This window comes from Pleurodeles waltl, chromosome 7 (genome assembly GCF_031143425.1).
Source record: "Pleurodeles waltl isolate 20211129_DDA chromosome 7, aPleWal1.hap1.20221129, whole genome shotgun sequence".
Classification (NCBI taxonomy): domain Eukaryota; kingdom Metazoa; phylum Chordata; class Amphibia; order Caudata; family Salamandridae; genus Pleurodeles; species Pleurodeles waltl.
The window spans coordinates 576,128,547-576,155,213 of record NC_090446.1 but is presented as its reverse complement, the minus strand read 5'-3'; the positions used below and the strand labels follow the sequence as shown (position 1 = coordinate 576,155,213).

The 26,667-nt window shown below is 43.9% G+C and overlaps 1 protein-coding gene across 1 annotated transcript in view; it reads right to left on the bottom strand.

Annotated features, from left to right (window-relative positions):
- ITGAL (integrin subunit alpha L) overlaps positions 1-26,667 on the bottom strand; it is a 448,305-nt gene that overhangs the window by 317,830 nt on the left and 103,808 nt on the right. The window contains exons 2-6 of the mRNA XM_069244383.1: positions 24,404-24,521; positions 23,321-23,409; positions 20,579-20,649; positions 12,379-12,490; positions 8,394-8,524 (exon numbers count right to left, since the gene is read on the bottom strand). Coding sequence (XP_069100484.1) covers positions 8,394-8,524; positions 12,379-12,490; positions 20,579-20,649; positions 23,321-23,409; positions 24,404-24,521 — 521 coding nt within the window. The remainder of the gene's footprint in view (positions 1-8,393; positions 8,525-12,378; positions 12,491-20,578; positions 20,650-23,320; positions 23,410-24,403; positions 24,522-26,667) is intronic.

Below are 26,667 nucleotides of genomic sequence, written 5' to 3'. Positions count from 1 at the left end.
GTCGCACTAGATGGCCATATTTGTGGCCTACATATATGTATTGCACAAATTGGGCATGTTTGGCATCAGGAGAAGATAGCAATGTGATGCACATATGTACAATATGTAAAAATGCCTTTGGCTCAATGTGTGTGCTGTGGCAACTAATGTATTTGTTGACCAAGTGTGTGTGTATCACATGATGCATTATTGCACATATGCTTGGATGCAAGTCATTTTGGAAATGAGAGAGGACATGTGTTAGTCATACATGCAGCAACATACGTATTGTGGACTTCCAAGATTTAGGGTAACGTAGACACCACATATGACAAAGCATGCACCAGATAGATGGCAGACGCTTGTTCATGTCAATGGTCCACATTTTCAACATCCTATGTCCTCGAGTTTTTCTAACAGCTTCCTAGGCACTTGTTGGTGAATCCCACAGTGAGTCATACACATGCATTGAGGAAGTGGGTACCATGTTGTTTGCCCAGACAGACAAAGGTGAATCACAAATGTATGATGACACCACAGTTGAGGTCATATAACTGCGCCACAACTCTCAAGTGGCTGTGGTGGACCAGCAGACGAGGCAGCACGTGTCCACATATTTCCAGTGATCAATTGCACATAGGTGTCTTGTTCATGTGTGTGGTCCAATGTTGATCCTGTATATTTTTTGGGGTGTAATTTGTCACAGTTCGGTCCAGGACTCATCATGAGTCAGTGGCAGCTATTCCTGTATCTACTGAGTATCCTTTGTTGATCAATGTGAGTAAAGTGGATGTGGACATGAGAACCTACATGGGGATGGTCCCATCTTGTCACTAAAGACGTGTAATGAGACAGTCAACAGGGCAACCTTGGTGTGCAGAGTGAGATAATGTCTCAGGTGTCATGTTCCGGCAGGTGTCATTACAACATTTGTACACAGGTTAGCCTCTGCAATTCCCACTGCATCTGGGAACATCATAGCCTCTGTGCCGATTATTCTCGCAGCTATTCACCACACACGGCCCATCAATATGTTGTGAGCAATGTAATTCTGTGTGTGAACCGTCAGGGTCCTGACGTGTGGATTTTTCATGGACATTATCAAAGGTTGCTGGTTCTGCTGAAGGCCCCGTACCCAATCCCTGCATACGGCCCTGGGACACTGTCACACTTTGTCATTCATGCATAAATGAGACCCAGACAAGGGATGGGCCATGAATTTTGGTTTTCACAGAGGATTTAACTCATATGGTACAGTTAAAAGGCAGATGATGCTATACAATGTATTTGGGTATGCATTGAAGAAGCACATGCCTAAATACCCCCTGATGAATGAGAGGTTTGCTAACGCAAGTGTGGTACATATGTAGACACAGGGATACTTTAGTGGGATGCACAGACAGATGCCAGTCAGGCTGACAGAATGCAGGGTGAATCAGGATCCAGCAATTTGACAAGTTACATAATCAGTGGTCTGACTAAGACTGTGTATGTCCTGTGTTTTTGAAGGTGACAAATGAACCCAAGGGCTGTGTTACACAGCTTAATTAGTATCAATGCTTAACGGTGTATTTGACAAAATGGCAACTCCTATGCTGATCCAGGCATCAGCAGGGGCAGTGCTTGTTCAAATGGGTGGTGTGCATGGAGGTGATCACAGGTGTGGGCTGCATCTGTTTCTCACAAGTCCTGTAGGTGGGATTTGCATTCTAATGGCCAACAGACATTTTCACACGGGAAGCAATCTACAGGTGCTAACAGGGCTTGGAAACTAGAAGCCAGTGTATTAATTGACCTTATGTCCATGCAGTCAGATGTTCTATGACAATGGCATATCATAGGAAAGGGTGTAGCACACTGGATTGCCATTGATAAGCTGTGTGTGTAGAGGAGGGAATATCAGGGTACACATTTTAGTATTCCAGGGACCTCTTCAGACAGGTGGGTTGTGACCAGGTGCATGGGTGTCAGGAGTTAGAAAATGGACTGACATGTACATGGAATGTCATGTGCGCAATGCTGCTCATATGTGTGGCACTTGTGCTGTCTATGTACTGCTTCTATGGAACTCTGGTCACAGATAGTCCTTGCAAATATTGGATGCAGTTGGACTTACTGCTGTCAAGGGTCTGGTCAGACATTCCTGTTACTGATGCAAAAGCACATCAACTGCCTCATGTATGAGGTTTGTTTTCCCCTTATTGAGTGATAGTGTCTTAGTTGTGTGCCATATGCTGCGTTGGACCTTGATTTCAACATGTATGTGTGAAATAGGTGTGGTCGGTATATCAGCAATGCTCCATGAGGCAACACTCTTATTCTGATAGTTAGAGATGAAGGTGTGCAAAAATAAAGAGCCAAACGATGATACGGTGGTTATTATAGGTGTTTATTTAAATTAGTTCATAAAGTGGTGATGGTGATTATATTTAAAAGAAATTGTTCACGATATGTTGGCGCCTGTGTAAACCAGCAGCTGTCTTCTGTAGTTCCCCCTCATGTTGCAGGCCACCATCCTCCTCTTCCTCCTCTTCAGGCATGTGTGGCTCGGGTTCCAGGAGGGGGAATGTTCCTTTTTATGCAAATGTTGTGCAGAATAGCACATGTTAGGATGATCTTACAGACCATCTCCGGGGAATATAGGAGGCTACCACCAGTGATGTCGAGGCACCAGAACCTTGACTTGAGGATGCCGAAGGTCCTCTTGACTATGGTGCGTGTCCTCCTATGTGCGTCATTGTAGGCACGCTATGCTGCAGTACTCGGGTTGCCAAAAGGGGTCATTATCCATGGCTGGATGCCATACCCCTGATCAGCTGCAAGAGAAAATGAAGGGGATCATGTTGATGTAGCTAGCCCTATTGAAATGACCTTTCATGGCAGTAGTTGTCTTGTGTTGTCTGTGACTCTTTTGTGTTATTATGTCGCATCCTAGGCTTGTAGGATGTACCATCCGTATTGTGTTGTTTCCTTGCCTGAACAAGTGTTTGGCTGCTGACCGGCTGTCAGCAGTATGTTTTGGGATTTGCAGTACAGTGTGCCCTCCCTAGCATTGTGACTTGTGATACAGGTGTCTGTGTGTCTTCACTGGGGGTGAGATGATAGTTCCATACACAGATTCATTTTGACAGTGTTGTTAACACGTTCATATCAATGTACCCTGGACATCCCATACCTTTAGACTTCTGCAATGGATTAATGTAAACGTCATTGGGACACTTACAATTTGCAAGGTGACATTTAGGCAACCCACTCCACACGTTGTGATCTTTCACGTCTTAACATTAGACTGTACACTAATTTCCGATGTGTGACAGGTTCAATGGTGACCTAAGAAACATGCCTAGCGGTGTCACGACCTCAGTGTGTTCCTGTCGACATGTTGCTGTCGTGGTGCATGTGTTGTTTGTCCTAGAGGGTTGCTGTGCAGTGCGTATATAAGTAGGTTTTTGAACTTACCAACAAGTAGTCCATTGCCATACCGTCCATCCTGGAAGTGTTCATTGATGGTGCAGTGACGGAAGATGAATGAGTCATGGACACTCCCAGGATATTTAGCCACGATGTTGGTGATCAATCCTTGGTGATCGACAATGGCCTGCACATTGATGGAATGTGTGTGCTTCCTGTTGCGGTAGAGGTGTTCAGTTGCAGCAGGTGGCACAAGGCATACATGTATGGAGTTGATTGCACCAAGGGCGTGTGGGAAGCCACTAATGAGGTAGAACCCCTGTTTTGTTTCCTGCTGCTTCTGCAGTGTGTTAGGGAAGCAGATGTGGCGGGGTGTATGTCCAATGATGGCATCCAGTACTTTGGGCAAAAAGGCAGAGAATGATGGTTGTGATATTCCGGCAACCAGGGCACCAGTTGTTTGAAAAGAGCCACTTGCCAGGATGTGAAGTACGGCAAGCAGCTTGGTTTCTATTGGGATGGTGCGGGGTGTCAGCAAAGTGGGTGCCAACTGCGGCTCAATGTTTCGCAGCAGCTGCTGAATGGCCTGCCAGTTCAACCTGTACCTCTGGATGATGTCGTGTTCCCTGAGGACATGAAGGGTTGTTCTGGGGCGGAATATCCTCTCCTGCCTTCTGCACTGCCTTTGGGGTCCCTGCTGGTGTTGTGGTAGCTGCTGTTGTAGCTGCTGGGCTCTGCGTCTGCGTGTACGCTGGATAAGAATCACCTCCATGTCTCCCTTTTGCTGCTCTGCTGCTCTGCTGTTGCTTCTTTGTGTTCTGATTAAATACAGGTGTGTTTGCCCCATTTTAACGCCTGCCCTGACCCAGGCATTACATTTTGATGCAAATCGGGCTGTGCGTCATTTTCCGGCTCCGCCTCCCGGCCGTGCGTCATTTTTGCATAAATACGGCGCACGGCCGTTTAAGAATTGTTTTGGACAGGAACGCCTACCTTGCATATCATTAACGCAAGGCGGGTTGCTGCATCCAAAAAATGACGCACACAGCAGACTTATGTCGTCCGCAGGCTCGGGCGTCAAAGTTTAAATACGGGGCAACGTTTGCGCTGAATGTGCGTCAACATTTTTGACGCACATTTGGCGCAGACGGAGTATAAATATGCCCCCTTGTGTTTCCAACCACAGGCAAATACATTTATTTATATGGCAGCTTGTGTATCTAACCAGAAAACACAAATTGGCGACATGAGCATTTTGGAGCTGTTGAATGGGAAACCATCATTACATGGACGGAATACCGAATGGAGGCATCTTTATACACCTGTGCTAGGACACCCAATTGCTTCTAACCTAAGACAGGCTCAATAATCTGGAATGTGAACATTGTATTCTATCCCCACCAGGTTACAGGAGATCTTCTCTCACACTGACTGTTAGAAATGGGGTCTTTGGTTGGCAGTCAGGTTACCCCATGTCCAAGCACAGACCTTCACTCTAGTCAGGGTAAAAGAGAGTCACCCTCAGCTAACTCCTACTTACTCCCTTGGTAGCTTGGCACGAGCAGTAGGCTTAACTTCAGAGTGCTAGGTGTAAAGTATTTGTACCAACACACATAGTAACTTAATGAAAACACTACAAAATGACACAACACAGGTTTAGAAAAATAGAAAATATTTATCTAAAGAAAACAAGACCAAAACGACAAAAATCCACAATACACAAGTCAAGTTATCACTAAAAATGCAAAAAGAGTCTTCTTGTAATTTTAAACACACACTAACACTGTTAGTATGAAAATGTACCTTAGGTGCGTCAAAAATAACCCTGCATGGGCGAGTGTGCGTCAAAAAAGGCTTGTGATGCATCAATATCACCCACGACCGAGACCTTGCGTCGTTTTCCTTTAGTCAGGACGGCGTGCGTCATTTCTTCTCTCCACAGGAGAGCAATGCATCAATCCGGTCACCAGTCTCGGGTCTGGGCTAGCCTTGCATTGTTTTAACACGCCCAGTGGTGTTTGCATCAGAAATTCAGCCGCACAATCATCCGAAAACCACGCAGCGCGGGTTGCGATCTCACCAGCTCCGTCAGCGATGCTGTGCGTCATTTCTTCAGCCCCGGACATCGATCTTCGGGTCGCATTGCAGGCGAGTGTTGAATTTCAGCCGCGAAACCAGCGGCATTTCGATTTTTCATCCGCAGATCGGAGTTGCGTCGATCTTTTCCCCGCACGGCAGTCTGTGCGTGGATTTCTCACTCTTGGGCTGCCAGCTTCTCCTTTCAGGGTCCCAGGAACTGGATGGGCACCAGTTGGCAGGGTAGGAGTCTCTCCAGAGACTCCAGGTGCTGGCAGAGAGAAGTCTTTGCTGTCCCTGAGACTTCAAACAACAGGAGGCAAGCTCTAAATCAAGCCCTTGGAGATCTTCACAAGAAGGAAGGCAACACAAAGTCCAGCCTTTGTCCTCTAGCACAGGCAGAAGCAGCAACTACAGGATAGCTCCACAAAGCACAGTCACAGGCAGGGCAGCTCTTCTTCCTCAGCTCTTCAGCTATTCTCCAGGCAGATGTTCCTCTCGGTTTCCAAAAGTGTTCTAAAGTCTGTGGTTTTGGGTGCCCTTCTTATACCCATTTTGCCCTTTGAAGTAGGCTTACTTCAAAGGAAAGTCTCTCTTGATTGTGAAATCCTGCCTTGCCCAGGCCAGGCCCCAGACACACACCAGGGGGTTGGAGACTGCATTGTGTGAGGGCAGGCACAGCCCTTTCAGGTGTGAGTGACCACTCCTCCCCTTCCTCCTAGCACAAATGGCTCATCAGGATATGCAGGCTACACCCCAGCTCCCTTTGTGTCACCGCCTAGTGAGAGATGCAACCAGCCCAACTGTCAAACTGACCGAGACAGGGAATCCACAAACAGGCAGAGTCACAGAAATGGTTTAAGCAAGAAAATGCCCACTTTCTAAAAATGGCATTTTCAAACACACAATCTTAAAATCAACTTTACTAAAAAGATGCATTTTTAAATTGTGAGCTCAGAGACCCCAAACTCCCCATTTCTATCCGCTCCCAAAGAAAATCTACACTTGAATCATATTCAAAGGTAGCCCCCATGTTAACCTATGAGAGGGACAGACCTTGCAACAGTGAAAAACGAATTTAGTAATATTTCACTGTCAGGACATATAAAACACATTACTATGTCCTACCTTAACCATACACTGCACCCTGCCCTTGGGTCTACCTAGGGCCTACCTTAGGGGTGCCATACATGTAAGAAAAGGGAAGCTTTAGGCCTGGCAAGTGGGTACACTAGCCAAGTCGAATTTACAGTTAAAAACTGCACACACAGACACTGCAGTGGCAGGTCTGAGACATGTTTACAGAGCTACTTATGTGGGTGGCACAACCAGTGCTGCAGGCCCACTAGTAGCATTTGATTTACAGGCCCTGGGCACCTCTAGTGCACTGTACTAGGGACTTACTAGTAAATCAAATATGCCAGTCATGAATGAACCAATTACATACACATTTTGTATAGGAGCACTTGCACTTTAACACTGGTTAGCAGTGGTAAAGTGCCCAGACTAACAAAAACAGCAAAAACAGAGTCCAGCACACATCAACAACCTGGGAAACAGAGGCAAAAAGTTAAGGGAGACCACGCCAAGGATGAAAAGTCTAACACTGACTGAAGCTCATTTTCCTGAAGCAATGTGGCCAGCACCTGGGATCACATCATCAAGTCCTGGACCACTTTTGAAGAGTGTTTGTTGTTGGGTGGTCAATATTTTAGAATTACTGTTGCTCCAGATGGAGGAGGAACATAACTGGGCTCGTCAAAGGACAGTAGACATGTTGGGAATTTGTTTTTACTGGTGCCTTAGTTGCTAGGTCTCTGAGCGTACCAATTTGTACCTCTTATAAAAGTCCTTGTGACGTGGCCTTGGTATACCAGCATTAAAAGGGCAATCTATACCCTGTACTCTTTTCCATTTATTGTTGTGTTTGTGTTAAATGTTCTGGCCATGTCAAAAACATGCAGCTTTACAAAATTAGAAGAGACACTAAATAACTCTGAATCTTGAATATTCTACAAAAGAAAAATCTTCCAAAGATTCCTCATTGAACAAACGGCCTTGGTCACTATGGGCTCAATCCAGCAAAGCCTTTGGGTCTATTTAGAGTTTGGCTGTAAGCCTGTCACTAACGTGACTTAAATTCTGTCCAACGTATTGATTGCACTTGTAATGCAGCTGATCTACGGCTGACCGGATATCCTTCACTTGTGTGACAGAGTTCCCCCCGCCAAACTCTAAATTAGGCTATAAATTACCAAAACAGGGGAAGCTGAGGTTCCCAAGTGGCTATAAATGCCTGTAGTTAACAGGATGTTGTTATGAAGTAAAAGTTCATTAAAGAATATTTCCGGATCTTATGAGCTCTTTTGGTGAAGGGAAGCAATGAAGTTAAGCCATTTTGCCCTTACTGACACCAAGGCTGGGCCTGATCAACATTTTCTACCCTTCTAAAGTGGCATCTGACCATTTAGTTGTTTTTATGATTTCAATTACATCCTGTCTGCATTTTCTCATTTCTGAATTCCCTGCTAGCAAGGTACAAAGCTTTTAGTGCTTGAAATAAGTCTATGTTGTCTCTCTGTGCAATACTATGCAAGCCTGTTTTTTTCAAGAAGTCTGATTCCAGACCATTTAAGCCTGAATGGTTCTCTCTTTGATTAAACATTAAAAAATTGCTGACGCTCACATATTCAAATAACCCTTTGGTTGTATTCAATCACAAGCTCCCGTTCGCCACCACTCACTTCAATCGGTCGTACACAAACATACTCCATCAATCTAAAGATCCAGTGTTTCCATCTGTCCCATAGAGTCATTTTGCTTACTTTTTTGCTACCCTGTGGAGTCCATTTCCTCTCTCGGTTTGGTGTCTGTCCCCTCCCTCCCAAACCTTTCCTTCCACATCCATTGTTTGCAAGTCCTATTACCTGTATGGTGGTGTTTTGTAGACGGTCCATGACGCGGATCATGAAATCAGTGATGCTTTTGAACTGGTCGCCGGTCATGCTATCCGAACCATCGAAGAGGAACACGAGGTCCACTTTTCCTTTAACGCATTCTAAGAAGGCGAGAACAAGAGATGGAAAGAGTGAGAGAGGTTCCCCTTACAGGGAAGGCACATGCCCCAGACATAGAGGGCCTCATTACGACCCTGGCGGCCGGCGGTACACTGACGGCAACACCGCCAACAGGCTGGCGGTGTACTGCCAGTGCATTAGCCACGGCCATACCGCTGGCCCCTCCACTTGACCGCCAGGCGGTCATAATCCCCAGGGCAGCGCTAGTGGTAAACACTGCCATGGAAAGGCTGGCGGTAAGGGGGACTTGGGGTGGCCCTGGGGGCCCCTGCACTGCCCATGCACTTGGCATGGGCAGTGCAGGGGCCCCCAGGCACAGCCCCATCGCGCATTTCACTTCCCAAATTTCAGGCAGTGAAATGCGCGACGAGTGCTGCTACACCCGCTGCACATCAACTTTCCCGCCGGATCTATTATGAGCCAGCTGCAATACTGATGTGACTTTTCTGCTGCACCAGCAGACGGAATCACTGTTTCCATCCGCTAGCCCAACAGAAATGTCATAATAGGGAGCCACAAATACCACCAGCACTGGCGGTATAGTGGCCTGAGTCTCTCATGCCCATGGCCACACTGCTGCAAAGTCTACAGGCAAAAGTCCTGTTATCTCAGGGACCCCTTAAATCTTGGACCACTAAGTCAGAGGGACCTTCCCAACTAATCTGCCCATTGGCTGATCACACCAAGGCCATGATTTATACTTTTTTGCGCTGCATTTGCGTCAATTTTTGACGCAAAAGTGGTGCAAACGTAAAAAATCCCATTATATTTTGTACGTTTGCGCCACTTTTGCGTCAAAAAATGGCACAAATGCGGCGCAGGAAAAGTATAAATAAGGGCCCAAGTTTATTTTCATGCATTTATGCTCTCTCCTTGCACAACCAATGGTTGATTAGTAATGCTTTTCATGTTTTTCTTCAGCGTTCCTTTAAACCACTGCACAGCAGGAACACTGCATTCACTGTTTTACAAGCACCAGCTTAATCATTCAGTAGTCAGTTAGGTAGCCCAGTGGCATCTGCTTGAAACCTGTAGCTTAGTCACATCTGCGTGCAACCATCTGCACAAAACCGGGTCAAAGTAGCGATTGTTTCTATACTAGAATTTTCTTCTGCATTTAGCCTGATCCTGGTAGACTTTTTAAAAAGTCGCACAGACACACTATAACAGAAAAAAGTGCAATGTTTTGCATCGAAATTGGCTTAGAAGGGTAAAGCTGTACAGTGCACTTCACAGTTTGCATGCAAGGGCTCAAGCATTCCACAGTGCACTGAGACTGATCTTAGCACATTGAACATTTCATGCTCATTGAAGTTGCTCCTGGGGACTGGCTGAGGAGGTGAGGCAGAGAGGGAGCGCAAGGAACACGTGAGAGAGTTGCTGCACACATTCTACCTCTAGTGTATTATGCATTCATTATAAAGCAGGCCTGTCTCTATTTACCTGTTTAAAGTCGGACAGTCTGTACTTCTCACTAGTGCCATACTGAACAGGGCTGTTCGTAGTGTCTGACTCCTGCTACGAGGCTCACACTGTACTGTATTGTATTGTATTGTTTTGTATTGTAATAGTATTTATATAGCGCTTACTACCCCTGACGAGGCGTCGAAGCGCTTTTCGGCGAGTAGCACGCTACTCCGGAACCCAACAAGAATTAGTGATGGATTGGTATCGGGAAATATGAGTACAGTTTTATTATTATTATGAGTTAAGTTGAGCCGCAGATATGAGGGTTTGTTAGTTAGATTGACTGGAGTAATGGAGGGGTGGAGGAGGAAAGAATCCAGAAGTGTTAATTGGGAGTATATGGTAATATGATTTAGGCTTGGGATGAGTAAAGGGGATGGAGGAGGGAAGAGTCTGTGGAAGGGTTAGGGAGATCATAGTAGCAGGGTGAGATAAATGAGGGCGAATTTAGTAGGGTTGTTTGGGAGGTCATGTAGTAAAGTGAGGTTTGGTGAGTTAGATGTGGAAGCGGAGGGAAGACCTTAGGCAGAGTTATTTAGGAGGTGAAAGTAGTAGAATGGATTTGGGATGAGTCAGAGTGGGAATGGAGGATAGATTGATAGAGACATGACATATGATGATGGGTAGGTAAGTGTGATATATGATGAGAGCAAGGATTCATAGATATCTAGTATAACAACCCACCCAGGAGCCATGCAATGGCCCACGAACATGCCAAGCACAGAACATACATTTATGAATATATATATATATATATATATATATATACACACACACACATATACACACATGAATACACACACATATGTACATAGCTGAAGGATGACCCACATCTTCTGAACAGTGTGCACATCAACAAAGGCGGCTGAGTGGGGAGATCAGCAGTTACTTTTTACTTTAGGAAGTTATTAAGGTACAAAACTTGCTATGGCCGTGTCTCCAAAAGTCTAGGTGAGACACAAGGGAGAGAAAATATAACTTCCCTGATATGTCTGTCTTTCATTCTAGTTTCTCAGCATTTCTGGGTGCAAGGAGAGACAACTTAGTTTGAACCAAGACTGCTCAGAATCTCTAAAACGCACTCTCATTCTTCACGAAATGCCTCAGTGTTTCAATAAGGCCAGAGGGGTGCAGACGGCATCTGATTCAATGGACAGTTCACGGAAAACCAGCTACTGTCCCAATGAGTTATGACAGTCCAGCTTCATGACCAGTAATTATCCCCTTCCCAAATTCTATCATCCAAAAATCATCCCTGAAGCCCATCATACATTGAGCACTCCTTCTCCCAGCAGGGATGACTAGCCTCAACCAATATGGCCTTATTTCCACTATGGGCAAGAGAAGAAAAAAACATAGCATACTTCTCACTGGCCTAGCATGGGGTGACGGAGGTTGATGCAACGGCCTATGTGGTGAGGGTGGAGTGAAGACAATGCATGCGCACCATTTCTTTCCACGATTCTTGAGTCAAATGTATGTAAGTGGTATTTGTGCAGCGCAAGTCTAGCCAGAAGACAGTGGAGAGCTGCATAGTGTAATAGGGAAATTACAGTCAACAAATGATTGAAGTGGTAAGGCAAAATGTACCAGGAACTGCTGCTACCTCTCAGTGCCGTGAGCTCCTCGGGACGGCTTGCAGTTTCATGTTGGGAGGAGAGAAGTGTGGGGCCAGAGTAGACTTGGTGTAAGCAGAGAAACAGAGAGGGCACTGCCATCCGCGGCATTCACAGACTCCGCATGCCACCCCAGATCACGTGTTAATAAATTGGGCCAAGTGGTGCATTTTACAAGACTATATTTTAAATATTCACATCAGCACGTCATGTGTGTCCCAAATTAGAAAGCACGTACACCCACAGGAACTGTCTGCATTTACTGCGCCTTGTTGAACAAAGCGTTACTGCTAACTGCCAGCAATAACCTTTACGCCTCATACTATGAGTTAGGAAGAGCTCCATACTATGAAAGTGCTTTAGGCCTGCCTGAGGTTGGCGGCATGTCTGACACAGTATCCTGCAACACCCCAATAGCAGGCACCCGAAGATGTGACACTCTTGAGTCACCTTTATTCTATTAGTGATGGAAAACACTGAACGTGCACATGCTTACCCTGCCTCTCCGTTTGTGTATTTATTGTTGCCTGACAGTAGAAACATTGCCTGTGAAGACCTGGAGTGAGGTGCCCACCCTAACACCCCCCTTTGTTTGCAGGCATCCTCCGCGGCACCCCATGCCTGCTACTCGCAGTTCTGCTGCTGGTTTTGTCACACTTGGGTGACTAACTCAGGGGAGCCCGCTCATAGGAGCCTCGTGGTGCAATAGGTGGAGGTGGTCTGGGTGGTGCTGCCATGGCTCCTGTCTTTACCTTGGTAGCCCGGTGTGATCTCCTGCATCTTCAGGCCGCTCTCAAAGACGTAGCAGAGGCCGTGCAGGAACGTGCTGTCTTCGCATTGGTGGGGGATTCCTGGGCCACATGCCTGCAAATAGTAGATAGAAACAACCAAGCTCTGGGTATTTGACTGATCAAGTGACATGAGTGGATAATTGGAAGTTTAACACCATATCCCAGAGCACCCATCAGTATAGGATTTAGTACAAAAAGAAGCATAAAATGAAAAACTGTTTCTCTACCTCCCATTCTACAATTACAACAAACATTCTTGTCAACAGATGTCCTCCAAATGGATGGACAGTTGCGCGCTGGTAGTGTACTATGTCCGAACCTAACATACACCATGGTCTGAACTTCTGTCTGTCATGTATCCACATATGCTTCAAGGCCAACATTTTCCTTATGATCAAAGTATCTCGATACCAAAGAAGCATGCTTGACGTCATAGAGGATTGACATACCTCTAAAGGCCTAGTATTTTTCCTTAATTGTATATGTATTGTGGGCATTTATAGGTGTAGGATTAGCAAACAATTCCTTGCAGCCTACCTCTTTTAAGGTACTTCTAAAACTCTTTGAATAATCACTCTGTGTATCTCGATTACTCTATGACTTCAGCCCTCTCCAACTTTAATTTTCCTCAGACAGTGTATCATTTCTCTTTCCACCTGCTAAATACCCTGTATATAACAATATCACTCAGCCAAGAAAACAGGAACCAAAACTCTCTTCCAACTCCTAAAATGGATGCTTCAAAATGAATATTTCTAAGCCTTGGCCTAATTTGCATTTGGGTAGTAATGGAATATCCTCCAGAAACATAAGAAGTTCTTAATTCAGAGTGAGCAACGGCTGGAATTTCTTCCACAATGCAATTGCAATTTTAGAGAGAATTCCAACTGTAGCTTCTCCTTTGTATTTAACACAGAATTTTCCAATAACTCCTCAACTCTAAATCACATTCTATAGCTAATCGTGGTTCCGTAATCACTGCTCACGTCTTTCAAGAGTGATATCTGTTATAGATGGTGTATGATAGATTCAAACAGAATTTGTGTATTTTAAATAAAAAGTAAAAAATAATAGTGACAATAAATCATCATAAATAAATATTTTTTCCATACGTGCCACACTGATGATCTCGGGATATCAAATAATGTAATGCCAATCGAAGAAATCAGGCTTTCAGGCTTTTTTTTAAAGTAATGAAGCTATTACATACATGGAATCAAAAAAGCATTTAAGCCTCTAAGGGTCACAGTCTCTGTTCAATTTATAATAGGTAGTAACAGTTTCAGAATTTGTAAAATATGGACATGAACATACTTTAATGTGCTCTCTAAATAGGTCTGGTGGTCTGAATATTTGCCGCAGACATATGTGGTGTTCTGGCCGTCATGAGTTCAAACCCCGGGAAGGTAGACTTAGCCTTTCATCTTTATGAGGTGAGTAAATTCAGTACCACAAATGGGTAATGCTATCTATCACCTGTTATTTGCAGTGCTTATAAATGGAATAAGTGTTTTATTTAGCAATAAGTAATTATTATCATTAGTAAAACTTGGTGTTTCTGAAGGTTTCAGTGATTTTAAACAAACGTTATTTATGTTCACGCAGTAAATCTTTGTCCTTTTGTTTCACTATGTAACATATTAGATTCTGAATCAATGTTGAAAAGTCCTTTAATTTGATGTTATTTCAAATGTAAGAATGATTCACCTCTTCCCCTCCTGTCACGTTGTTGCAGTAGGTGTGTTGTGCACATAGACATCTGCCGGTCTTATGTTTAAATGAATACATATTTAACATTTGCAAGCATGTCTGTAATGTTTCTGTTGCATCTGTAACCAAAGGTTGTTGTCCGATGAACTAATACACATATAATTGTGTCAAACGTGAAAATCGTCAAACATAAAATAATCAGTGTGCTAAGTTTCAGTAGTAAATGTAGAAATAAAGGTTAATTTTTTTTTGCAGTGGTTTAGTTTCAAGTCGAGTTGACTTTCTGTAGCTGGAATTTTTTGAAAATATATTTTGTAATATTCCGTCGTGGTAGTCTCTATAATTTAAATTCCCATTCAGTTTTTCCGGCCTCTATAGAGTTTCCATTCGATTAGGCTCTGGTGCTATTCTTTAGCGTCTTACTAGTTGAGAAGACATGGAAATCCGAAGCATATAACATGTTCTAGTGGTTGCCTTTATTAAATAGGTCAGTGAGGAAATAACTGTTCAGGCGTCAATACTGATTTTAAAATTTTGCACATGGAGTGCTCGTGCTCACAACGAATGTAATTATTGAGTTTGCTAAATTAAAATTCTTATAAACGAACAAGGGTTTATGGATAGCATCTTATAATAAAACAATCTCACTATATTGTATATAGTATTCGAAATAATGTCCATATTTGAGTGTTGGTTTTGAAGTACTACTTAATAATATGGGCATGAGCTGATGCCATGTTTTATCTAGTCTCACCGCTGGTGGTTTAGAGATATTATTTTCCATCAAAATGAAAGCAGTTGTAGTAAAGTACAGCATGTATTAGTTGCATTTAAAACTCAAAGTGGATTAATTGTAGAGGGGTTATTTTACAGGTTTACTGACATAAGGGGCCCAAGAAACTGGAAATAATGAGTAAGCTATAGAAAATAAGATAAGAAAATTGGAAAACAGATGACTGAAGTTATCTTAGTATGTATGTATTTGGTGTGATTGTAGGAAATGACAAATCTTTTGAATGATGTCCCTCCCAACCCAACGCCCCTAGACTCGTGTCATATCTATTTCGCTGGCTTTAGAACTCTTTGCACTTTACTCCTACTAACCGGTAGCAAAGTGCAAGTGCTACAACTTTAAACATGTTTTAATAGGCTTATTTCTAATTGGAATCTTTAACTTGCTATAGTCCACAGTATAGGATGTAGAAATGGCACTCTGGGCATGGAAATTAAAATGCCACATTTGGACTGCAGCACCTGTTGTGCCATCCACTACAGTGGCAGTGCAAAGGTGGTGTCAGGTCTACCCTGTGTAACTTAACTGCTTCAGTGTAAAACATTCAGAGCAACCTGTCAAAATAACTCTTTTTGATAGAAGGAAACCTTCTTTTCAAATATTAATAAGTTACCTCTATGTAAGTATGTAGCCCGCAAGGCAGGGTGAATGGTGTTTAAAAGAAGGAAATGTAGAAATTTAAAGTTAATATGTCCTTACAGTGACTAGCAGCCAAAACCTATTTTCACTGTAAGAAGGCTGGTTATCCCACAGTGAAATTCTAGAAAGTGTTATGAAATAGTATTACTGTATTTCAGGAATGGGACCAGCTAGAAAAATCAACAACTATTTTTAATTGTTGTTAAAAATCCAACTCAATCATTAAGTCAGATTTTAATAAATTCACTCTGAAAAAAAAGTCATCTTTTCCTTACCTGATGTTCCTGGAGGCTAATTTGCTTTAGTGCCCCAGCTTCTCCTAGCTTGTGCTCAGCCTTCAATAGATGTGAAATGCCTACTAGGCAAACGAATAGGCTGATCTGAATGGGCACATTTGACTCATCTGAGCTCAACAGCATATTCAGAGTGAGGGCTGTAGGTATCCTGTGATGCCACTCTATGAAATCCTGCTTGACAGGTCTGATGAGCCACATGGATCACCTTGAGCATACTTGAAAGGGAGAGAACAGAATGCCAAAATAACACTTGTTTATCCCCTGGATGTTTGTTGAAGGATCCTGCTTTTGTCCTGTCAGACTTCTGACTCTCGCTTTGTTGTCGGTACAATACCTATGTCAGACTGGATTTTAGTTAGATGTGGGAAAACACTGGGATTACCATATTACACCCCACTCACCTCTCCAGCCTCAGAGCTCAAGTTTAGGGTGGCCAAAGACTTTGTACATCTTGAAATTACCCTTATACATGGCATATTAGGCCTGTTTGAAGTAAAGCAAGTAAAGCCAACAGAAACTACTAAAAAAGAGGATAAGGTTGGCCAAGGAAACATTTACACCATTTGTTTGGGAGTGCTTAGGACCCACGCTCACCCTCTAGCTGGTGCTAGGTGTAAATACGGCACCCCAAAACAACTGGACAAAACACTTTCTGGACCTGCAGACCATCAGAGGAGGACAGAACCTGCTGTCTGTGACCTGAGAGGAGTCCCGAAGGACTGCATCTGATCCCTTTTAGAGCCCACTTTTTTGTCTTTGGTACAAAGGTCAGTTGGATGACCTGTGTGGCTAAAGGGAGTCAACAGACTGCAAGAACTGCAGACTCTGACTACTGGCAACTGGACCTGGCCTGGGAACCTGTTGGTGACCTCTGCTTGACATTCTGTATGGAGTCTCTAAAGCTGGACTGGTACCTAGATGAGGAGTTTAAAGATCTGGGTGACATTAAAGAGCTAGGGATATTTGTGACGCAGTGGGTACATTATTTTTTCATTACATGACAGTACGTACTCTGACGAGATCTGTGACATTCCAGGAGGCCCTCAGGAATTTTGAGCTGTTACTATAATAATGCTAAAGGAGCTTGTGGGATTGTGTTTAATATCTATGGGTCTGATTACGACTTTGGCGGTTGGACCGCTGAAGCCACCGGGATGAGGCCATTGTCAAGCCAGCCGCCTTCCCCCATAATATTATGATGTTTTTACCGGGCTGACCAGTGGAAACAGTGTAATGGCATTAGCCTCGGCTCCCTTAGGGAGCCTAGACCAATGACGTTGCACACCAGCACCCTCAGAATGCACATTATCTGCATTACAGACAAAGCACATTCCAAGGGTGCTGGCAGGGGGGGCCCTGCACTGCCCATGACATAGCCGTGGGCAGTGCAGGGGTCAAGCCAGCCGCCTCCCCCCATAATATTATGATGTTTTTACCGGGCTGACCGGTGGAAACAGTGTGGTGGCATTAGCCTCGGCTCCCTTAGGGAGCCTAGACCAATGACGTTGGACACCAGCACCCTCAGAATGCACATTATCTGCATTACAGACAAAGCACATTCCAAGGGTGCTGGCAGGGGGGCCCCTGCACTGCCCATGACATAGTCATGGGCAGTGCAGGGGTCCCCTGTGGCCCCCAGCACTGGCTTTCTCCCAGCCTTTCCGCCATGGAAAGGTTGGCGGAAAGTGGAGTCGTGATCAGCCGGGCGGTGCAGAACTAGGCACTGCCGTGACTGACACCTACTCTGACGCTGCCAACCCATTGAGATCCCTGATCCCGGCGCAGGCGGTGGTCTCCTGGTGGTCTGACCGCCAGGATCATAATTGGTGGTCAGGCTTTCCGACCACCACCGCAGGTTCGGCAGTCCTTGGACCGCCAAACTCGTAATTGGGCCCTATGTCTTTCCTATAAGCGAGTGTGGTAAGTGCCCTGAGTTGGCTTGGGAGGGAGCTTTGGTGCAAGAGACTGATGATAAAAGATTGACTACTGTTTGTGCTCAAACCAAAGATACTCCACTGGGTCAAATATATATAAATTGTTTTGTTTCAGGTTTGTTCTTCAGTTCTATTACACTTCCTTGTGTCTACATAGAGTCAACCCTGACATTGCGGAGTCTTGCCTCAGATACACTGCAACTTCAGGTGATTTTATACAACAGGAGTGGTGTACATCAGTATCCAAGTTTTGGACCGTGATTTTTTTCAAATCCTGTCGGCGATGATCAGCAAACCTAGTGATGGCCTTGTTCAATGATACGAGGAAAGCCACTAAAAGTTACTCATCCTGCTGATTGTGCTTTCAGGAAAATGCAAGGCATCACCTGACATCACCTCGCAATAGTGGCTATTGTACTATAGTCTGTGCCTATTTAGGACAGCGACACAAGGACTGAGTTGCTGATGTGTTGCATACAATCTATCAATGCTGGGTTACTCTGGACTGTGTGGAATTACATGGTTGTTCACATTATTTGGTATAAATCTCATGGAACAACTATGATGACATCAGATGAATTGTTGTTTGGTGCTGCAAAGCAATACAAAAAATGAACTTTTCAACATTAATAATAGCCAGAAGACATACCCCGCAAGTTTGAAAGAATGAACAAATGCATGATACTTGAAGAACTGATATGTACAATAGGGGAGGTCCACAGAAAATCTGGAAAACCATGGGGCTGATGAAAGTGTTACTTCAGGATTTGAGATTGTGGCTGGTTTGTACTATATGACTATTATCATGATTTACAGGGCGCAGGTTCACTCGAGATTCTTGGAGCCAGGAGCAAGAAATAGGCAAACGGACAGCAAAAACGAAGAAGCAATGATTTAACCTCTGATCAACCAGTGCAGGAGCTCTGAATGGGTTTACTACGAACTGGTGAAGTTAACTAAGAATGATAGTGGTTTACAATAGCACTTTAAAGCCGACCCAGAGTTGTATTTTGTGTCTTCTGTCCAAGATGCAGGAAAGAAGAACCAGTGAAAAACATTTCAGAAACAAATAACAAAATGGACTAATCTGTTACTATAACTATTTAGCTCTTTCCTGAATATAGGCTTAGTTACGAAGTCTATATTGGATATAACACTAATCCTAAAAGCACTGCTGGTTGGAGGAGAGTTCTTGATGTCAGTGCATGGCTCTTTTAAATCATGAGCGCAAATGTATGCTGAACTACCAGTCAAAGGACAACTTTCTGTGAGGTGTGCCGAACTCTGGGAAAAGGCAGAAGCCACATCTTTTCTCCGGCACTCTCCTGGTGGTGGCTTCACGGGTCTGGGATATACGAGTTCCTCTCTTAATGCTTATGACACATGGCACCAGCATGTTGAAAGCAGAAGGAAAGCCAGGAGTACACTAGGGAAGCTTCTGGCAAAGGCTTGGTAAATGGATCGAAACAATAGCTGGCTCTGTACAGTGGTTCTCCAGCCTAAGCGGTCCAGTCAACGAAATCCAGACAAGGCAAAAAAGAGAAATCAGCAATCTCAAAGGTAGTTAATTGACTTCTTTTAATTTGGTGGTGGTGCCAGGGACCTAAGAGACTTGAAACTAGACTTTGGTCCTGGGGAACTCTGACCTACTCGACATTGAGAACAAATACAACTGATTTACTACTGGAAAACATACCCAACCAATGACTCCAGGGACTTTTACATCTGTCTGAACATACTTCATGTTGTTATTTTCTTGTCACTCTTGGAAGGAATTAACATTGCCTTGACTTGTGTTGTCCTGATGAATGTCTGACCCTGTATGGGTTTTATATGGTGCTGAAACATGCCAACACAATAGCTCGTGAAGGATCCATTAAGATACCCTTTTGACATTAATGTACTGGAAGGGGGTAACAGCAGAGTTTCTATAACACACTCATACAGTTTTCAACAAGTCTACATGGCAACTATTTCAGTAGAGTTAACCCTTGTAGAGGCAACACTGTGTGATTCACAGTGGCATAGATATCCGCAGGAAGTGAATGTCGGTGTGTACACCATGTTTCTATACACAATACCCCTAATATACTGATCGTATGACAGCCACTTTCACCACAATAGATCGTGGGATTTTTCCCCACAGAGGAGTAAACCCAGTGATGAAGGAGGCCCCGTGATTTGACGTCATTTTAGCATTTTAAACATGTAAATCCCTAGCCACCTTTACTACCGCATTACTACAGGGGCAGCACATTGCCACAGGCAAGCTTAAATCTCAAAACACAGTAGCTCTTTTACAGTATGTCTAAGTACTGTCGAAGAGTGTAAGGTGTGGCTTTTTGATAAATCTTCTCTCACTGCCTCCTTTGTTTGTCCAGGCATTTAATATCTGAGTTACCAAAAACATCATAAGGGTTAAAGATGCAGACGGTCATGGCATGATTTAAAAGGTATACTACTGCCACTCACCGCAGTACTGTCATAGTTGAAATCAATTTCTCAGGCGAAATGAGGCATAAGTTAACCACATCGTGTGACACCAGCCAGAACATGGTCACACTTGCAGAGAGGCTTCAGAATGAGCACATATCAAACAGATGATGAACAGATTAAAAAAAAAAATGTCAGAAGATCTCAAGCATACAAGGTTTCCCACAAAATGTTGTTAGAAGACAGAGTGCCCAAGCACACATAGGTGGCCGTAAGGGACCATGATGTGAGGGGATAGCTTCGCCAGTGGTCACTGTAACCCAGCGTTGCCTTTACATCTATGGTCACATACTCACAATGAAGCGTGATGCTGCCTGGTCTCCTTCCAACGTCAAGCCTAGGTGGGGCGTAGGGACACTGTCTGTGCCTGCAATGGAAAAAAGAGACAGTTAAGACCATAGACTTAAAAACTGCAAATTAACCCATGGATCACAGACTGAAGATGTACAAAAAAGAGTGAGGGGGTTGGATTTAATGGACAAAGTAAAGAGCACATGTTGTGAACATGATGGAGAAGCAGGGAGGTTCGAAAGCAATGCACTGAGCAGGGACAAAGTAAGGGTGTGGAAACTGAGCTAAAGAGGGCAAAATGGCAAAATTAGGACAGTGAGTGTGAGGAAAGTGGTTATTGTGGTGTGACCTCACCATGTAATAAAGACATAGTTCAGGATCAGGCCCAGTTAGGCTTGTTCGTAAAACCTTAGGTCAGTCCTGGGTAGCTGTGTCTCACAGCTGTCAAGCGTTACCGAAGGAACAAGTGTAAAGCATTAAGAAGCATCAAAACAGTTGAATAAGATGAAAATGAAACACGATAAAAATCTGACACCACTTTATAAAATTAGGTTGTATTTTTATCTTTAAATAGACACCTCAACAACAAACATCTGTCTGAGGGCTTAGCGGATACGAAGTTTTAAAGAAACCATAAATCCCACCTTTTCACACACCAGATTAAGTAATTGTAATCTACCGCAACTCACACTTTAGGGTTAGCCCCAACAAGTAACTTGGAAACAGCTATAAGGGCACTCTTCTGGGGACCACCTCCAACAACGAGCCAGCCACAGGGACCAGTATTTTCCAGGTGAAGTGTTACCTCACAAGAAAAACAGTCTCCAGTCTAGTTCCAGGGTGTATGGGAGAACTGCCATAGGAATTAATAGAATGGTCCTAATGCAAGGGATGCAGGTTGCTGAAGATGCTCAAGGATACTGAGCTGGTGTCAGGATTTTCCTGTGGCTCAGGGGTCAGTGTCCCCAGAAGTCCCGGTGAAGTCCAGCACAAAATTAGTTGCCACAGGTGTACTGGTCTTTGGTTACAGACAAAATAACAGTTCCCTTTAACTTCCAGTAACTTCTGTCCTGGGTGACTAAACTGTACTCTGATGACTCTCTCAGGCCCAGCAGACATGGGTGCAACTTTTGAGGGTTGGGACTTGGTCTCCCAGGCTGCATTTTGGTGTCCAGTGGCAGTTCGGCTTCTTGGCACTGGACTTTCAGAGACGCAGACTTCTTAGCTTTTATGACCCTGTGGCTGCTGTTAACAAGGAGTCAGACAATTGACTCTTGAGTCACCTTCTCTGTGGTTTGGGGATGAATTTTCCTCCAGCAGGACAAGACAAACACAGTCCTTTCTTTGCCAGCTAAAGATGCAGCAGGTGCAGTCCAGGATCTGGTGCAGCCTCTCTTTGTTGGGTCTAAGGAACAGCAGGGTAGTCCTTCTCCATTGCCTCTCTCCAGTTCATATGTGATCTGAGGTTTGGGTGCCTAGGGTGCCACTTTTATGCCAGTTTCCTACCTCAGGAATGTGATGACAAACTAGCCAATGGGCTACCAGATCCTCTCCCACCTGATGACAGCGTAATGTGTGTGGAGTGCCCTAAACCATCCTAGAAGTTTGGTTACATGGAGGCTACACACACATGGAAAAACAGGTTTGGTAATGACTTCTATCTCTCTGTCCGAGATGCCAGCCTGCCTACTAAAACAAAAGAGAAGCTCTTCTCATGTGTGACTACCATTTGCCTTTTGGGCTCACACTCTGTTGGCCTTCCTGTCAGTAGGAGATCACACCTCTGCTCTCTGCAGATCCTTTGTGTTCCTTCCTGAAGGTTTTTCACACTTCACTCCAGGAGGGCAGAAGGCTGTCTTGAGGAGAAAGGCATATGTGCAACTGTAAACTAATCTAGACACTTTGGGCAACAAAGAGGCAACTCTCTAAAGTTGCCATTTGTGCAACAATTACATTAAATTTGACTTGAGCAGCAAGTTATGTTTAATGCAACAGTTGTTTTGAAGTGTGGAATTCAGTAGTCCCAGTCAGAAGTTATCACTGATGACTTATCAGCATGTACCTCCATACCACCAATGGGGGTACTGGCCTTTCCACAGTAAAAAATGACAATGCAGGGTTTTTACTGTAAGGACATGTAAAGTTAATAAAACACTTGCACATCTTTTCAATATCATACACCCTGCCTTTAGGGCTCAATAAGTCTAACTTAGAAGTGTCTAAAAAATAATGCAAGGAAAGGTTTGTGCTTTGCCATGAATTTAAAAGGAAAGGTCGAGTTAGCAGTTTGAAAAGTGCTCTGCCAGCCATCAATAGGGGCTGGGAGTCATGCTATGCTTTGCCACACTCGTGGTGGCACAATAAGTGCTGTGGTCCATGAGGCACACTTGAATTTACAGGCCCTTGTACCATATATTAGTGACTTATAAGAAAGTTAACTTATGCCAATTGTGAGGGAGCTGATTAGACATATACCTTTTAAAGAGCCGGGACACAGGCAGGCAGGGCTCAGTCCACTTTCAGAGTCAAGCAACCAGCAGCATCAGTCCAAACACTTAGGTGTGATCATGCAAAAAGAGACATTGCCTTAAAATGAGCCAAGCAATATACAAGGACCAAGATAGAAATGGTGCACTGGCCATGAACTTTCAGGAATAAAGTCAGACAAGCAACCCACAGATTGAACACAGAAAACATGTAGACTCTGGAAGCCTTGGATTAGGTCCCAATGTCATTTTGATATTTACCTTTTATGGTCTTGCAGGATCCATTTTCTGGGTGGCACTGGAATATTTTTCCTGTGTTATTCTTTTCACCTGGAGCCCCCACTATAATCCTATGTGAAATAAAGTACTGGAGATTAGGAAGGAAGGGAGGGAACCACCTAAAAGAGAATTCCACTGGCATGGGATCACTCCTTTAGTCAGACCACCAATATTACAGAGCGGAGTCTCGAATGGGGATCCATGGTTCAAATATTTCTTTTAATGAACCTGTATTACAGTGTGACACTGGAAGCTTACAGTAAATGACCCTTCCCTCACACCCTTTGGATTAACAGAGCCATTGTATAGATCACCCATTTAACAACTATTTGAAACAGATACACGTTAAATGGTTGTTTGATCTGTGAAGCAGTCACCCTTTGAACAGCAGCTGCTACACATAAAACTATCACACATTTTAAAGGTAACCTGTTGCAGTCTGTTACCAGTAGTAGCAATCCCACATACATGACATAAACTTTGAGGACACCCTGCTACAGAGCCACCTTTTTAACGGCCATCCTTAATATACCACCTCTCAGAGACGATGAGAGCTGCATTAAAAGTTAAACCCCTATGTCAAATCCCTACTCAAAGCTAGGGTTTCTGCATGGCTTCATATTCCTTTGGTAGAAACAATCCAACATGTGGTGGGGGTTCATGCATGCAGTCTTCTCATGACACGTGTTACAAAATACTTGGTCTGAAAAACGAAATAAAATAATGAATTTAATTACATTTAACAGCAGGACCTCAAATATTGTTTAGGTGGACACTGTCAGGACTGCTAAACGCCAAGGTTGCCGAATACCAAGGCTCCCTTGGTCTTGATTTCACCTCATGATTTTTTCACCACTCTATACTTCTTTATCTGAACCCTGTAGGTTCTTTTTCATTCCTGCTTTCTTCCTTTACCATGGTCTTTCTCTTCCTCACATTTTCTTTTTAACTCGTTCTCTTACTCTTCCTCAACGTCTGATGAAGGTAAAAAAAGTTCTGGTCCCCAAATATGAGTGCAGGTACCCACCACTGTGGCTGCCAGCACAAATCAAGCACTTGTCTTACCAGGTGGTATTGTGTTCTCTGAACTGTAAGACTCTGTGTCCAAAGTGAATGCTGCCGTTTCCATGGATGATGGAGAAGGGATCTGTGGCGATGTTTGAGGCTTGTGTCAAGAAGAACCCTGGAGAGGAAAACATGGTTGTGATAAAGAATGATGCTTTCCTTACGTTAGGAAGAATACATTCAGCCAATAAACCCTGTGATGTGCTCCCAAGCCAGCAGCGGAAGCAACTTTCCTAAATGGAACACACACCACGGGACAAAAGTGGCATGGCATGTAGACAGATCACAGTCCTTTCTTGCATACAAATTTAACAGAAAGCACAGGTGATAAGACTGCCCTGTTGCAATGCCGATATCATGTTCATGGAGCACAACAGTATCAATGCTCACAAAACATGAAAAGTCCTTAGGAATCTGAATTCCATGATATATGATGACTCCTCTTGCTTCTTCAGTACTGTGATGGCACATAAGATGCTTAGATTATCGAAGAACCCGGTCGATGCAATAGATATGTTATTATAGTAAAGCGCTAAACTACATGTGATATAGGGCCAGATGTAGCAAAGTCCGATTTTGCAAATCGGAAATTGCGAGTCGGTGCGACTCGCAATTTGCGATTCGCAATATCGGATGCAGTACGGTGTCTCAGACACCGACTGCGAGTCGCTATGGGGTCGCAAATGGTGGGTTGCATTTTGCGACCCCATAGCGAGTCCCTGCACTCACAGGGATGGTGGGCTGCTGAAGTCAGCAGACCTCCAAGTCTGTGACTGCTTTTTAAATAAAGCAGTTTTTTTTTATTTGCAGCCCGTTTTCCTTAAAGGAAAACGAGTTGCAAAATAAAAAAAATAACGAAACCTTTTGGTTTCGGTTTTTCAGAGTAAGGTAGGCAGTGGTCCATTTGACCACTGCCTGCTCTGAAAAACCCTTATTGGCAACATTCACAAAGGGGAATTCCCATGGGGACCCCTTCCCTTTTGCGAATGGGTTACCACCAGTGTGACACTGGTGGTAACTGCAAATTGCTTTGCAACCGTATTCGCGGTCACAAAGCAATTAAGCACAGCGATGCGAGTCGCAAATAGGAAGGGGACACCCCTTCCTATTTGCGAGTCGCATTCACAATTTGCGAGTCAGTACCGACTCGCAAATTGTGAATGTGCATCGCAAAAGGATTTTTGCATGGCGCAAACTGCGATTTTCGCAGTTTGCACCATGCAAAAAGCTTTCTACATCTGGCCCATAGTGTGGGCATTCCAACAGATTTACGGGCTGCAATGGAGCTAACATATTTTGAAAGCCAGAGACACCTGAGATAATTTTGAAGCAGTCTGTTTACCATTGATGGACTTCACAGTTAATTCGAGTCTCTTGTGCAAGAAGGTTGTTTTCAAATGCTTACATACTAAAGCTATTAGTTTCATTTTTAATTATTGTTTCATTGCTGTATGTCTCATGTATTATTTCTATATGTTGTGTGTCCTATGTGGTGCATAACCACTTGTAACTTTTAATGCTGCCGAACTTGTGAAGGAGTTTATGACCAATTTGTATTTACAAAAAAAGAACATCACTAAACCCAACCCTGATACTCTTTAGGGTCAAGCGCTCAAGCACTGGTCCCTGTTGTAATCTCTCTTTGGGCTTTTAACCACACCCATGTCACACCTGTCAATTTCATTGGTTCGTGGGCTTGCTAAAATCCGCTTGATTTCATGAGTGAAAGGCATGCCTACATCATGGCTTTTCTGGTGTTTAGCCCTTCTTGAGCACATCGGCCAACTACTGAAAACATACAAGGCTCCATGTTTTCACCCTGGTTTCCGGACTACTTTATCTTTTTATTTTCCATGCAGCATGATTGAGCTAGGTTTTACATAGCTTGATCGCGCTCGTTTTTTAGTTTTCAATTTCAGCACGATTGCGCTGCATTTTACATAGCGCACTCGCACTCGTTTTTTTTTCTTTCGATTTGTGTGGCAAGAAAAGTCCGGTTAGGAGTTTACAACGCTAATAGCTCTAACTTGAACACATGCGAGACCCTTTGCATTGCAAATGCTTGTTGATTAGTGATGTGGGTTGCCAGTGTGCTGGGTGTAAGAAAGCTTTGATGGCACAGCATTCTCGCCGGGTCTAGATGTGGGCATCTGGCTCTGCACATGCGAGTATCCCCAGTAAGGCTGTCATTGAATACCACTGACATGGATACTTAGTTCAGATTCTGAAAGCCTTGCTTCAGGGGATCATGTTTAGTCAATTCT